Consider the following 13268-nt stretch of genomic DNA (forward strand, 5'->3'; position numbering starts at 1 on the left):
ACATAATAAAGTGATTTGTTAAAATGGTTTAGTGGTTTAATTAACCCAAGTCAATCATATTCAAAATTCCAGAGAGACTAATTAGAGCAGTGATTACTCACATCATTTAAAGTCCCTACTGTAAGAGATACTGTGACATTTCTTTCTTTCAAATCCTTCTTGATTAAAAAAATAAAGTTGACATGCATGAGGGTTAGTATTACCACAAGAACGTCCAACACACGGCAATAAGAAATGAAACCAAACCAAACAACATGTGAACTGGATGAGTCGGGGGGGGGAAAAAAAAGGTGCAAAACAAAGAAAAGGGTGAAAACCTTGCCGAACAGTACCGTGACACTTAAGCCCAGGCTGCTGTCTTTTTTGGACAGCTCAATGTCATATAGTTCTCCTGGATGGAGACTATTGACCCCTGAGGCATTACCATTTAAATTTTCCATGATGTTTTCCTGCAAACAGAGAATAGGGCATTACAGTGAATTATCACAAGCCTGAACATGCAGAAAGAAATCAAGGTGAGTGAGTAGACTGACTAAACAAGCCGATACAGTGAAAAAAACACAAGGAATATCATGCAGCATACAGTTGCAATGCAGCCTTTCATTGACAGTGTAAATGCAATGACAGGCAAATGTTATAAAGAACAGGCAGTTAGTTGTGCCAAGCATCAGGTTATATGTAATGCTTGTGTATAGAAAACAAACAATCATATTCTGTTCCATTAACGTAAGAAAATTTCTACTAGAAGACACAATTCTGTGTATTATACTTAACGGAGCTCCTAATTGAGAGCCTAGGGCAATGTATAAAAGCAGGGAATCCATTAAAATGAGTCCATTTAAAAAAATAAACAAACCTTTTTGACCTTTTGTTTCTCTTGACTACTTGAATAAGTTTCCTCGTCCATGTCTGAATCTCCACGGTCAGAATGCTCAGAGACTTTGGGAGCTTCCAGCACTTTAGATTTTCTAGTTTTGGGAGGTAGAGCTGGTGGTGTAGGATCAGGACCTACATTTGGATGTTGGGCAGTGGGTGCAGCACTCCTTTCTAGGTATTGCTGAACTCCACCAGGGGCTTGGTTGGTTTTAGCCACAATGCTCGTCTTAGAGTCTTGAGAACTGAGGGCAGTGTCCTGTTGAGCTGGTGATGAGTTAGATGACTGTATGCCAGCACTTTGCTGTAGAGGGCTGGGGCTTCTTGTTCCTGCATGCTCTTCTGAGGAGGTATCAAAGTCCAGTTCTTGTTTCTGAGCAGAGTTAAGGGACTTAAATGAAGACCCGTGCTGGTAGGGTGAATATCCTCCAGGAGATTCTGTTGGAACAAAAAAGGTTTTGGATAAAAGTCAGGATCAATCCTGACAAGGTGCACATGAAAACAAAAATTATACCTGTAACCCTGATTTTACCTTTGTAGAGCCTCTCTTTGGGCTGTGATACGACGAGAGTAACGTCATCAGGAGAATTCTGAAGTATATCAACCACGGTCGTGTGAGAAAGTCCTTCTAGGCTTTTCTCATTTACAGAGATCAGCCGGTCACCTGAATCAACAAGACCACCGTTGCTCACACAGACAACAACTACTCATATTCACAGCAAGAATGAAACAACCTTAAGAGCTAACCATCAGCACAAGCAGACAACAAGAACACCATCATCTGAATACGGAAGGTAGAAAGTGGCAACAAAAAAGTAGCATACCGGGTTTGAGGCAGCCATTGATATCAGCGGGACCACCGGGAGTGACGGAGCTAATGATGGTGCCAAGGTCTGCGCGGCCAGAGTTCTCTCCTGCTACAACTTGAAACCCTACAGGACAAACACACACCGCAAATGTATGAACCCAAAACTATAAACTGTTGCATGCAAATGTAGAGGCAGCCTCTGGCAAACACCATTTTTGTTTATTCAGCTGAAAGATTTGCATACAGCAAAATTACTGGTTATCCAAGTCCTTAAAATAGAAAAGCAACAGGTTGCCTAAGGGGGAGTTATTCACTTCTTTTAACTCAGAAATCTGTCAAGTATACAGCATGTCCAGGGTCCCCCCAGCATTTCAAGCAGTTTAAAGCAGTTGTCAAAACAGCAGAGACTGTGTAAAATAAAACTAATTTTATGAATATATTCATTCACTCTTACCTAGTCCGTATTTCACATCTTTCTTCAAGTTTACAGTTGTGATCTCTCTCTCTGGAGATGGTAACGCATTAACCTTTTTCTTTAGGGAATCTGTCCAAAGAAAAAACATTAAATACATGACATCTTCTGTAACACAGTTACGTCCTTTTTGAGTTTGGTAAGCAGGGAAGAAAACGCAGCCCACTCTGAAAGCACTACACTGTAACTACTAATCAGTTCAAGAGGACATACAGTGTAGCTGAAGGGCTCCCTCTTTAGTAGAATTGAATAACAAGCCTGAAAAGCTTGGCTAAGCTGGGATGAAAGTTGAGTTCAGTGCCAAGAATTAAGCTATTAAATGGTGGGAGCGGGGCCAAAGCCAAGGTCCACAGGCATCGAGCACTGAGAGAAAAGAGACTGGACTATTTTTTTGTATATATTCATGGTTTGCTAAATCTCAGAGAGATATTGGTGAACAGACTAGAGTTGTAGAGACAGAATGCTAAAAATGAGTAATAATTGGTATCTGTGGGAACAAGAATCACATTGCCTTACGTACCATTCACAGATGCTGGGGTTGAAGGTGGTCCAGAGGAATTGTGCATGCTAACACCTGTGAAAGAATGCAACGCATTAATAAGAGCATTCTTTCAGTATTTCAGGTATGACCTCTACACCTCTGATGCTCCGCTCTTCACAGGTCAGCATTCTTACCTACTACATATGCTTGGCCGGTATCCTCTATGGAAGAGGAGTCAGATTCTTTTTTGGACATGCTGGTGCTCCAGGCTGCGCTGCTGAGGGGTGGTATGCCAAATGATCTGAGAAAGCAAAACACAAATGAGAAAAATTAGGTGTCTTCTACAACGCTGAAGACACTCTCTTAATAATATTAGGCCCCTGAAATTTCTAAGCTAAAAATCACAGGTCATGTGTGAAGCTGACACAAGGGGGAGCAGCTGACACAAAACAGACTTGTTGCTTACTAAAAAAGGCACAATGACACAAACACACACTAAGGCGCATGTACACCCACACACAGACCCCCGGGGGTCAATTACAGGCTGGAGTTTTATATGTCTCTGTAGTGCAGAGTAGTCTCAGCAACAGATCCTCAGTAACTTTAGTCTGCCCTGAAGAGACTGACAGTGAAACCTAAACACATGTACAGGACCCCATACTGGAGGAAAAAGGCATTGAATAAAAAGATGAGAAACACAGTTTTCTTATTTATTTTTCTTATTTCTTATTATAAAGTTAAATTCAGCATTTGCTCATAATTTCCTTTCATTACGTTTCATCAATCTTATGGGAAATAATCCGGGTCTTGCTTTTGACATGTTTTGCTTTTCTCAACTCACTTGTCCTGTTGGTGTAGGATAGAGTCTGTGTCTGAGCTGGCTCGCTGATGTTGCTGGAAGTGAGAGGCCAGTTGGTTGGCTTGTGGCTGACTAAGTCCGCTGTGTGACTGACCACGATACAACTCTGCCAGCCTGTCCTCCGGAGACTCTGGCATTTGCCCGAGGTTGTGGTGGGAACGACTCATTGCTCGGGGATTGGAAAGGACCGTGGAGGCCGCTGGATTGAACCCTGGAAAGTGAAGCTCATCTTGGACTAATACTGAGCCAGACAGTGCCTTATTGAGGGCTGCCTCTGAGTATGAGATTCTCTTCAGTTGGTCTGGGTTGGAGCGTGTCGATAAACTTGGGGCCAGGCTGCCCGAACTCTCTCTCATACCAACGGCATCTCCACTCCGAGAGTCGAGGGAGTACTGCAAACTGTTTTCTGGTGAGCGGGAACATGAAAGACATAAAAGTCTGTCATTCTATAGTAATAATAATCATTAGTGCTTTTTAACATGAGGCAGGTAATTCCAAAGAGCTGATTCGTTGATTTATTCCAATTAGTGTTGCCTGTGACAGATGCATCAAGTTAACCCTCATCTCTATAAAAAAAAAACCAAACCTAGGTCTTGCTGCTCCTGGTTGTTTTGGCGAGCCTTCATCTGCAGGTGGAACTTATGCTGATCCGAACACAGCTGTAGCAAATACTGACATGTCTTGTTGCTGTCTGTCTGAAACAGGTGCTTAATGCCATCTGATGTGTTCTGAAGGCAAATCTTCTTTTTCTGGAGGATTACAGACAAAAAAGAAACAAAAAAATGATAATATTAATAAACAAAGTTAAAATGGCCATCAATTGGATTACACTATAGTGGAAAACAAATACTGGTATACTGTAGTACAGGTTTATTTCGAATAATAAGAGTCAAGCGCGTACTGCAAAGGAAATCTTCTTTGTCTCCCTCCAGGGGAACCTTAGCACTGGGGTACGATTTCCATTAAGGACTTCAAAAATGAGCACCCCCTTGGAGTAAACACCCAGCATGATCCCTGTCTGAGATCTCTTCTCAGGAAGCACTCGATGGAAGTGGACTCCATATTCTGTCAGCTTCTGGCTCATCTTTAAAGACAAGAGAGATGGTACTAAGATACTCAAATAATAATCAAATTAACATAGAAAACAGGAACTTTCCAAATGAGAACCAGGGGTTAGTTTTTTGGGTTTTTTTTTTTGGGGGGGGGGGGTTCAAATTAAGGTTGATGAGGAAGCAAACATCCGTTTTTGTAGTCTCCAATGAAACAAAAAATACAACAAAATGAAATTTAAACAGACATTTTGCTCTTGTTACGGTACTTATTTTTTGTCAAACATACACTGCATGTCAGTCCTTCTGCCGAAGTAAACTGTTTGGTATAAAATAATCATTTACATCACAAAATAAAAACCTTGAGTTGCAATTTATTACTGAAAAAAATAACTTCAGCCATAATTGAATATATTTTTGATATCGACATGAAAACTGAATTTAAACGCAGTCTACTTTATTATTGCCAACCTTAAGGAACTCAAACTCCGCCTCAGATTCTGTTGCTCCGTAGTAGTTGCTGTGAAGCTTTGGCAGATCCTCCCTGATGGTGGTCTGGCCCACTTTGTCCAAGACAGACATCGAGAGATAGTGCTCCATTCGGAAATAAGTCTTCCCATGGAGCTGCAGGATCGGGATTAATGAGATTATTTTTAAGATACTTTTATTGTTTTATATATACAAGAGTCAAATGAAATACTTTTTTTTAAAAGTCATACGAGAAAAGAAACTTTTAGTTGACTGATAACAAACAGATAAACAGCTGAGTGGGTACCTCAGGTTGATAGTCACCAAATTCAGCCTGCAATGCCAGAGAAGCCAGCAGCATGGCATCTTCTGTGCCGCAGCGCACTCTTTCCTCCAAGATGTCCTTCCTCAGCTGTAGGTAGTACTGATGTTTGGTCAATGCGTGCCTAGAATCCACAGAAAATCACTTTAAGCGGTTAATATGCCAACATGAACACACTGTTATTTCTTTATGTAACGACAGCACACATTTGGCTTTTCCAGCTAATTGTGTGCACTTACTGTATTAAGTTGATATCTTCAAGGAAGAATTTGATGCGGAAAAAAAGGTTAAAAAGCATGTCAGATCTCCTTTTCTTGGACTCCTCCTTCCATCCCTCTGGGGCCACTTTGGATAATTTGGCATCAAGATCAACGAAGAAAAACTCATTTTCTGTGTGTGATTTTCAGGATGAAAGGGTTAGAAAGTCAAGTTAGGCTGGCTTAAGCTTTGCATCTTTACAGGAAATTGATCAAAATGAACAACTAAAACCAACCAAACCGATATTTGTTTATGTGCATTTATACACTTTTAAACTTTCCACTTCAAAAATGGAAACATTTGTTTCGAATACAATTTGAGTTAATTTTAAAGAACTTTTAAAATGCTTTTTTCTTATGTGAGAATTAAGACCTCTGGGGGCAACTACTAAAGACTAAACAAACAAAGAACAACTGTGAAACACTTATCAAAATAACACAAGATCACATCCATTCTCTCACACACACACACACACACCTCAAACCACAAACACACAATACCTTTGAGGTATGCGAGGCCGAAGAGATGATGCTCCACAAGTCCAGTGTGAGCAACCACCATGTCAAAAACGTCTTTACACACTGCCTTGATGTCACAGCTCAGCTCCAGCTTTTGGCCATTGAGCAGTACCACACCCACCTTCCTCTGCACTTCTTCCACCTTCCCACGTTTCTTGAGTTAAAGAATACAAAGCATGGAGTAATGGTTTACAAACAGATATAAAAATATGAATTCTTTGGCTTCAAGATGGCATAACTTTACATTCTCACCATTATTGACGAGGGAACAGATAAGGGCACGCAGGGCTCGCTGGCCATCTTCACAAACTCGGGTCCGTGAAAGTTCTACCACATAATAAAAAAGTCACTGTTAGACTTAAGTTTTATTTTACCAGCACACTAAAGGGTCTTTTGAAAATTACAACTGCCCTCTCACCCATGATATAAAATATGCATAACACAAATACTTCACACTAAGCTGCCACTTTATTAGGTATACCTACTCAGTTGCTTGTTAATGCAAATATCTAATCAGCCAGTAATTTGGCAACAACCCAGTGCATTTAGGCATGGAGACATGGTGTAAACGACCTGCTTAAGTTCAAGCTGAAAATCAGAATGGGGAAAGAAAGGAGGATTAATGTCACTCTGAATGTGGCACGGTTGTTGGTGCCAGATGTGCTGGACTGAATATTTCAGAACAGGAAACGAAGGCCAAAATTCACACAGGCTCACTATAAAAATTGAACAACAGAAGATTGGAAAACATTCCCTGGTTCAGTGATTCTTGATTTCTTCTGAGAGACTCAGATGGAAGGGTCAGAATTTGGCCTTAACAACATGAAAGGATGCATCCATCCCACCTTGTATCAAGGCAACTGGTAATGTTGTAATAATGTGGGAGATATTTTTTCTGGAAAACCTTGGGCCTCTTAGTACCAAACAACATAACCACCTTCAGTATTGCTGCTAATTACGTTTATCCCTTTATGACCACAGTATGCCCATCTTGTGACGGTTACTTCCAGCAGGATAGCATGCCACAAAGCTCAGATCATCTCAAACTGGTTTCCTGAACATGACAATGAGCTCACTGTACTCAAATGGTCTGCACAGTGACCAGATCACAATCTAATGGAGCCCCTTTGGGATGTGGTGGAATGGCAGATAGGCATCATGGATGTGCAGCTGAGCAATCTGAAGCAACTCTCTGATGCCATCATGTTAATATCCACCAAAATCTCTGAATAATGTTTCCAGCACCTTGTTGAATCTGTGACACAAAGAATTAAGATACTCTGAAAGCAGAACAGGTACAACCAGGTTCTAAAAAAGGTATAACTCAAAGTGACCAAAGTGACGTAGTTTAAAAGCTCTCAGCAGAGCATTATGCACTCATTTGCAGGTCAGAGAGAGATATGAATATATGCTTTATAGTGTTGTACACATTTCCTTGTTGATTTTTTTGTTTTGTGTTTTTGCTATAATTGAATCTCACATGAGTCAGAAGAGCAGGACTCCTCTTCCTTAACTCACATGCTGTAGGTTTTTCCAACTGGAAACCTTTATTTCCTAAATTCCACCAATTATAATCAACCACAAACACACTAAAAAGTCTAGTCCTAGCAAGGGTGCTTAATTTATTGGCAATATAATATTCTATAGTATTTAGGGTATACTGGGAACAGCAACACAATTGTTACCATGCTTACCAACTGTGTTGATAAGCATGGTAACTACTATTTGGTATTTGGTAAATACTGCCAAATTAGACCATCCCACAAGGGGAAAAAAAGGGAGGGAAAAAAATCCACACGTCCCACAATCCTACATACTTTTAATTACTATAAGGAGGCTGAAATGAATTATGTACTCCAGTCAGCAGTTCATCTTTAGAGCATCAACAAGTTTGCTGCCAATGAGCTCATGTGAGTCTAAATTATACATCCATCATCAAATATTGCAATGCAAACACGCTTCAAGGCCACAAATGCTCAGAACTTGGATGCCGTTCTAGAGTTAGTGTGCTCCATAGTGATTAAAGAGCCTTTCTATTTAAATAAGAATGTCTTTGTAAAGAAAAAAAAAAGGCCAAAACTGCAAGAAAGATCATAATTAACAGAACATCAGTAATACTGCTACATGTGCAAACCTTGAGTTTGCGTGGAGGTACAGAAGAGGTATAGAGAGACTCTTGAAGGGCCAAGGGGTCATCTGTGGGGTAGAGGTTGGCCCTGGACAGCCTGTGGGCCATGTGGGCCTGAAGCCGCTGTACTTCCTCCTCCTGCCTCTGCAGCAGCAACTCTGCTCCAACCAGAGTGTCTTCAGCTCCCCCCTCATTGTGCCTGCAGGGAAAAGAAGAGAAGAGGATGGGTGTCAGAAGAGTCTGATGCTGTCTATAAGCAGAAAGGAAGCTATTCTCTCTGTGCGAGTGTGTGGTGGGGTTTATGTGAAGATACGTCTTCTATTTGGACACTTTGTTTCATTTTTTATGTAATGGACAAGTTTAAAGCTAGCAGCAAAATGGCTTTTTGTGTACAGCTGATGTTTTCGCTTTAGCATTCTGGGGAAAAAGGGAAGAAAAAGGGGCTCTGCTGTGGGACAAATTGTTGAGCAGGCTGAACAACAGCAGGCAGTTCTGATCTATAATGCCAGAGATTAGAGAGAGACAGAGAATGTTGAATGTGGATGTCACATTAGATGACCTCACTAGTGAAGCATGGAGCTGACCCTGCCAAGCCACACCAGCTGTATGTTTGTGGCTTAGAGTACCAAACAGGATAGCTTCCACATTCACCAGGATATTTGTGATGTGGGGGTGGGATGGGTGAGGGGCACGTGAGGGGGGTGGGAGAGACTGGGCATTACCTGTGTCTGTTTGCATTGTGGCTTGCCAGCGCCAACGCGTCATGTTCGGTTAGAAGTGCCAGCTGGGAGCCATACCTGCCAATTTCACCAGGTTTCTTAGCTAGAAAAGACAGCAGAATGTCAGTACAATAAACAAAAACAAAGGAAAATACACATCAATTAACATGAATACTTAGGTCCATCATGTAAGTATGTCAAAATTAGCTATACAGGCTAATTTTCCTCTGCAGTCACCAGTAGGCTAGTGGCATTTTTTTTTTTTTTTTTTTTTTTAAACATAAAGAGAAACCCCCCCCAAAAGATGCAAAAGCATCCAAGCATAGAGGTGCACAAAAAAGCCAAAGGGCTAAATGCTGTTTTTACATTTTTATAGTAAAACAGACACGCACACATGGTGCTGCAAATATACCTGTCAAAGGTGCAATTATAGAAGAGTAAAATCAGCACAACAAATGGCATCTCTGTTGCCTTGCAATAAAGTGTGCTGCATTACAGCAACGGTAGGTGTAATAAAGTAATGACATACAGCTTTTCTGTCTTATAAGTTATTACTGAATGCATGTTTAAAAACAGGTTTGGATTTAGTAACACAAACTATGTTAGAGATGCTTTAGAATTCCACTACATTCTAGTGAATAATATAGATCCACAAGTTTCTTTTTCAGTGTTAAACTTTGGTGCAGGGTTACATTAGAATGGGCTTCAAGTCTTTTTGGCCTTTAACTAAATTTTGCAGCAGGGATTTGTTTTTAGTGATATGGATGGAAAAAGTTAGCCAGTTAATGTCTTAACCTTTAGGCTGATCTTAACTGAACTCCTCATTGACTAGCTCAGCCTTCTGTTGTGTTGACAATTTTAAGTGAATTAATCTTGAGTAGTCCTAGTGTGGAAATGGTAAATGGTCTGTATTTATATAGCGCTTTACTAGTCCCTAAGGACCCCAAAGCGCTTTACATATCCAGTCATCCACCCATTCACACACACATTCACACACTGGTGATGGCAAGCTACATTGTAGCCACAGCCACCCTGGGGCGCACTGACAGAGGCGAGGCTGCTGGACACTGGCGCCACCGGGCCCTCTGACCACCACCAGTAGGCAACGGGTGAAGTGTCTTGCCCAAGGACACAACGACCGAGACTGTCCAAGCTGGGGCTCGAACCGGCAACCTTCGATTACAAGGCGAACTCCCAGCTCTTGAGCCACGATCGCCCTTACATTATGCACACTACTACTACAATAACAATAAGGTGCATTGCACAATTTCATTTTTCACTGACAGTGGAAAGGAATTCTTACCTTATGCAATCTTACATAGTGAAAGGCAACATGCAATTTGTTTAGCGGCATCAGACAATCAAATAACAGCAGTTGATTGGAAGTTACCTCAACATGGGAAACTGCCAGGTCTGCTGCTGTGCTTCTAAATCAAGCAAAAGCAGCGGCACTTCGCTTTAAGCCTAAAAAGTGCACTATGAAGTCACCGTAAGCCACTGCGGAAACTGAGTATTAGCAGAACAGCCACAGCTCAGTATGGCTCTCTCATGTTATTATTAAGTGACTGATTTATTCTCTTGCATGCACATAGCCAAGATGAGTTACATGTGTGCGGCACCTATAACCTGTTAGTTACATTTCATAGTATGCTATGTGTGGGTGGGATCGCCATTAAAAGTGTAATAGCAGTAAAGGATTTGTCAGTGGCGTCTTTTACCTTGCCTGTAATCTGGATCAGAGGAGGCGAGTGAGGGGCTTTCACTGGATGAACTGTAATCACTGTGGTACCTGTGGTGGGTGTGGACTGGATCTGGCAACAGAGAAATTCATTTGAAAATTATGTATTATACAAACCACACAGTAGTATAGTAATAACAATAATAACATCAATAACAACAAAAGGGATAACTTCATGCACTTAATACAAATTAAGGTGTTAAGGTGAAGCCGTGTATTTGTCAATGTTACATAAAACAGAGGTTTACAATAAGTTGTATGAGACTTTATGGGGCTAGGACAACATATGAATTGATGGGCGCATGTTTTCATTTACTCCACAATCTACTGAAACCAAACGGTGACACTAAGCCTGTAAAATAATACACACAAAGCAGGATTTAGTCATGCTGTGGGTAAACACTCCTAATGAAAGGCATATGTACCTACAAGGAAAAGCAGATTTAGCAAGTGTATGCAGGCATGCCTCCAGTCAGGTTAGAATGCTTTTTTTTTTTTTTTTAATTTAAGGCGTAAACTTTTGTCTTGCTAGACTGGGTGAACCACAGCAAGTACAGACCAGTTCCCCACACTTAAATGTTTCTCAAAGCAAAGCCCAATTAACTTAATAATAACCTAAAAATCTGTGGTAACTGAGAAAAAACAAACAAACAATATGATTCAATCTGAAACCTACCCTAATGTATCATGTGCTCTTTGCATTGTACACAGAACTTGAAAATCCTGCTCCTCAGTACCAACTACATAGCTTGAATGAATGGGATTCCCAAGTCACTGCTAAGGCATTTTATTTTACAGTTTCACAAAACAACAGAGTTCAACTTGTACTGATCTCTGTCTTTCGTAAACATGTTAAGCAAAAAAGCATTGTGGCCCGACAGCCACTATAATGTTACTTAGAGGAAGGAGGACTGGTTGGACTATCACCCAAAATAGTTTTCCATCTTCCAGTGGACGGTGACTCATTTCCTTTAACACAAAAAGGTGCACAGAGGAGCAGTCTTGTGTAATTTACAGTAAGTTACCCATGCAGTCACAATGACTTACATTTCTGCTTCAAAGCCCTCACTGAGACATACATACGTGCAGTCACCTGCCTTTATACTTAGGTGAGTTTTAGAAACACTGAGGTGAAGAATACAATGCAGAGAAAAATTATCATCATGAAAAAGCTTTTTCAAAGAAGAGGAGCTTACAACAGCTAATAAAAAAAACAAACATATTTATCAATATGGATTACTTAACAACACTTTACTGAGCTTCACAGAAAGGAGGAAACATGATAAAAAGCAATAAAGCATTTGATTTTAAAGGAATCTACTTCTACTATTTCAACTACGATGTTTTGCTATAAGTCAGAATGATACTGGAGGTTATTTCAGTTTTATCAACCTTGTCAAGGAAGGAAAAAAAAATAAAAAAAGAATTGTAACCCCACTGTTAAAAAAAAAACAATAAAAAAACAACAACAAAACAACCCCTACCCTGACTCCCTAAGTCTGGTGAGGTCCTGGAGGTGCTAAAAATAACAGAAAAAAGCTTGGAGCCTATCCCAGATAAATTTCATCCAGGGCGGGGCACCCATTTTGACAGGTCGTTGGTCAATCCCGACAACCACACTTACGAGTTTCCTCCTCATCTAACCCGATTGTCTTTGGACTATGGAAGCAACCGAAGCACCTGGAAAAACCCATGCAGAAAAGTTTGAGCCCAGCTGTGAGATTACCACACTGTGCTGACCCACGCAAAATATAAATATATTTTTATGAATGTGGCAACCTGAATCTGGATACAGATTTAAGATGATTCATGTGCCACACACTCTTTTTGGTCATGGAAACAGCACTAAATGAGTTAGTTGTAACAAAGACAAGAAAAAACAAATCACCCCAAAAAAACCCAAAAAACAAATAATCCCTAGGACCAGTGTGTCAGTCGGTGCTTTTAGGTAATTTCAAAAAGTAACAGAGATGATAACAGCTGAGTGGAGAGTGAGATTTCCCTCATAATGTAAATGTTTATAACTAAGCAAGGGAACAGAAGGGTTAGAAAAATGCAGAGTTCAAAAAAGATGTAGTGCAAAGCTCATTCTCAGTGCCACCAATTATACCAGCTTCATTCACAGGAAAATATAAAGGAAACCGTAAAGGTAAATAAATAATGCAATAAAATCCTTCTTTTTCTTAAAGATTGTAATGACAGAAAAAAAGATGAGTACTTCTGTTGTTCGTATGTTTTGTTTTCTGGAAATACTTTGCAGGAGAGAGAGCACTCCACACAAACTTGCTGGAAAAGCAGCCTCTACATAACAGTCTCTACATACTTTAAGGCAAAGAGCATCAATTCTAGGAAAGAATTATCAAAGCATGCATTCACCACCAAGCTTTCTCCAGGCTGCACTTCATCTTTCATTTGTCCTCACATACATGTTTATCTCCATGATCTGACTTTATGTAGGTGACACCTCTGCATGTACTACAAGTGTCTACAGTCCTTCAGTCTTTAAGTATTTTACACTGAGAAAAAGACCCTACTCTGACTGTGCTCTGAGGTTATTTAGTCCCTCGGAGCACTA

The 13268-nt window shown here is 40.5% G+C and overlaps 1 protein-coding gene across 5 annotated transcripts in view; it reads right to left on the reverse strand.

Annotated features, from left to right (window-relative positions):
- Positions 1-13268, reverse strand: part of ptpn13 (protein tyrosine phosphatase non-receptor type 13) — a 49858-nt gene that overhangs the window by 13056 nt on the left and 23534 nt on the right. Inside the window, exons 8-25 of one of the 5 annotated variants that reach the window (XM_080304167.1) lie at positions 10674-10766; positions 8959-9058; positions 8243-8435; positions 6361-6435; positions 6091-6262; positions 5572-5722; positions 5318-5456; positions 5014-5166; positions 4395-4577; positions 4080-4242; positions 3476-3899; positions 2829-2935; positions 2674-2727; positions 2136-2225; positions 1698-1805; positions 1406-1537; positions 866-1311; positions 318-449 (exon numbers count right to left, since the gene is read on the reverse strand). In XM_080304167.1, coding sequence (XP_080160293.1) covers positions 318-449; positions 866-1311; positions 1406-1537; positions 1698-1805; positions 2136-2225; positions 2674-2727; positions 2829-2935; positions 3476-3899; positions 4080-4242; positions 4395-4577; positions 5014-5166; positions 5318-5456; positions 5572-5722; positions 6091-6262; positions 6361-6435; positions 8243-8435; positions 8959-9058; positions 10674-10766 — 2915 coding nt within the window. Of the gene's footprint in view, positions 1-317; positions 450-856; positions 1312-1405; positions 1538-1697; positions 1806-2135; positions 2226-2673; positions 2728-2828; positions 2936-3475; positions 3900-4079; positions 4243-4394; positions 4578-5013; positions 5167-5317; positions 5457-5571; positions 5723-6090; positions 6263-6360; positions 6436-8242; positions 8436-8958; positions 9059-10673; positions 10767-13268 lie in introns of all 5 variants that reach the window. The other 4 variants (XM_026173532.2, XM_026173531.2, XM_080304168.1 and 1 more) reach the window with 4 other exon arrangements.

Source organism: Astatotilapia calliptera, chromosome 7, assembly GCF_964374335.1.
Source record: "Astatotilapia calliptera chromosome 7, fAstCal68.1, whole genome shotgun sequence".
Lineage (NCBI taxonomy): Eukaryota > Metazoa > Chordata > Actinopteri > Cichliformes > Cichlidae > Astatotilapia > Astatotilapia calliptera.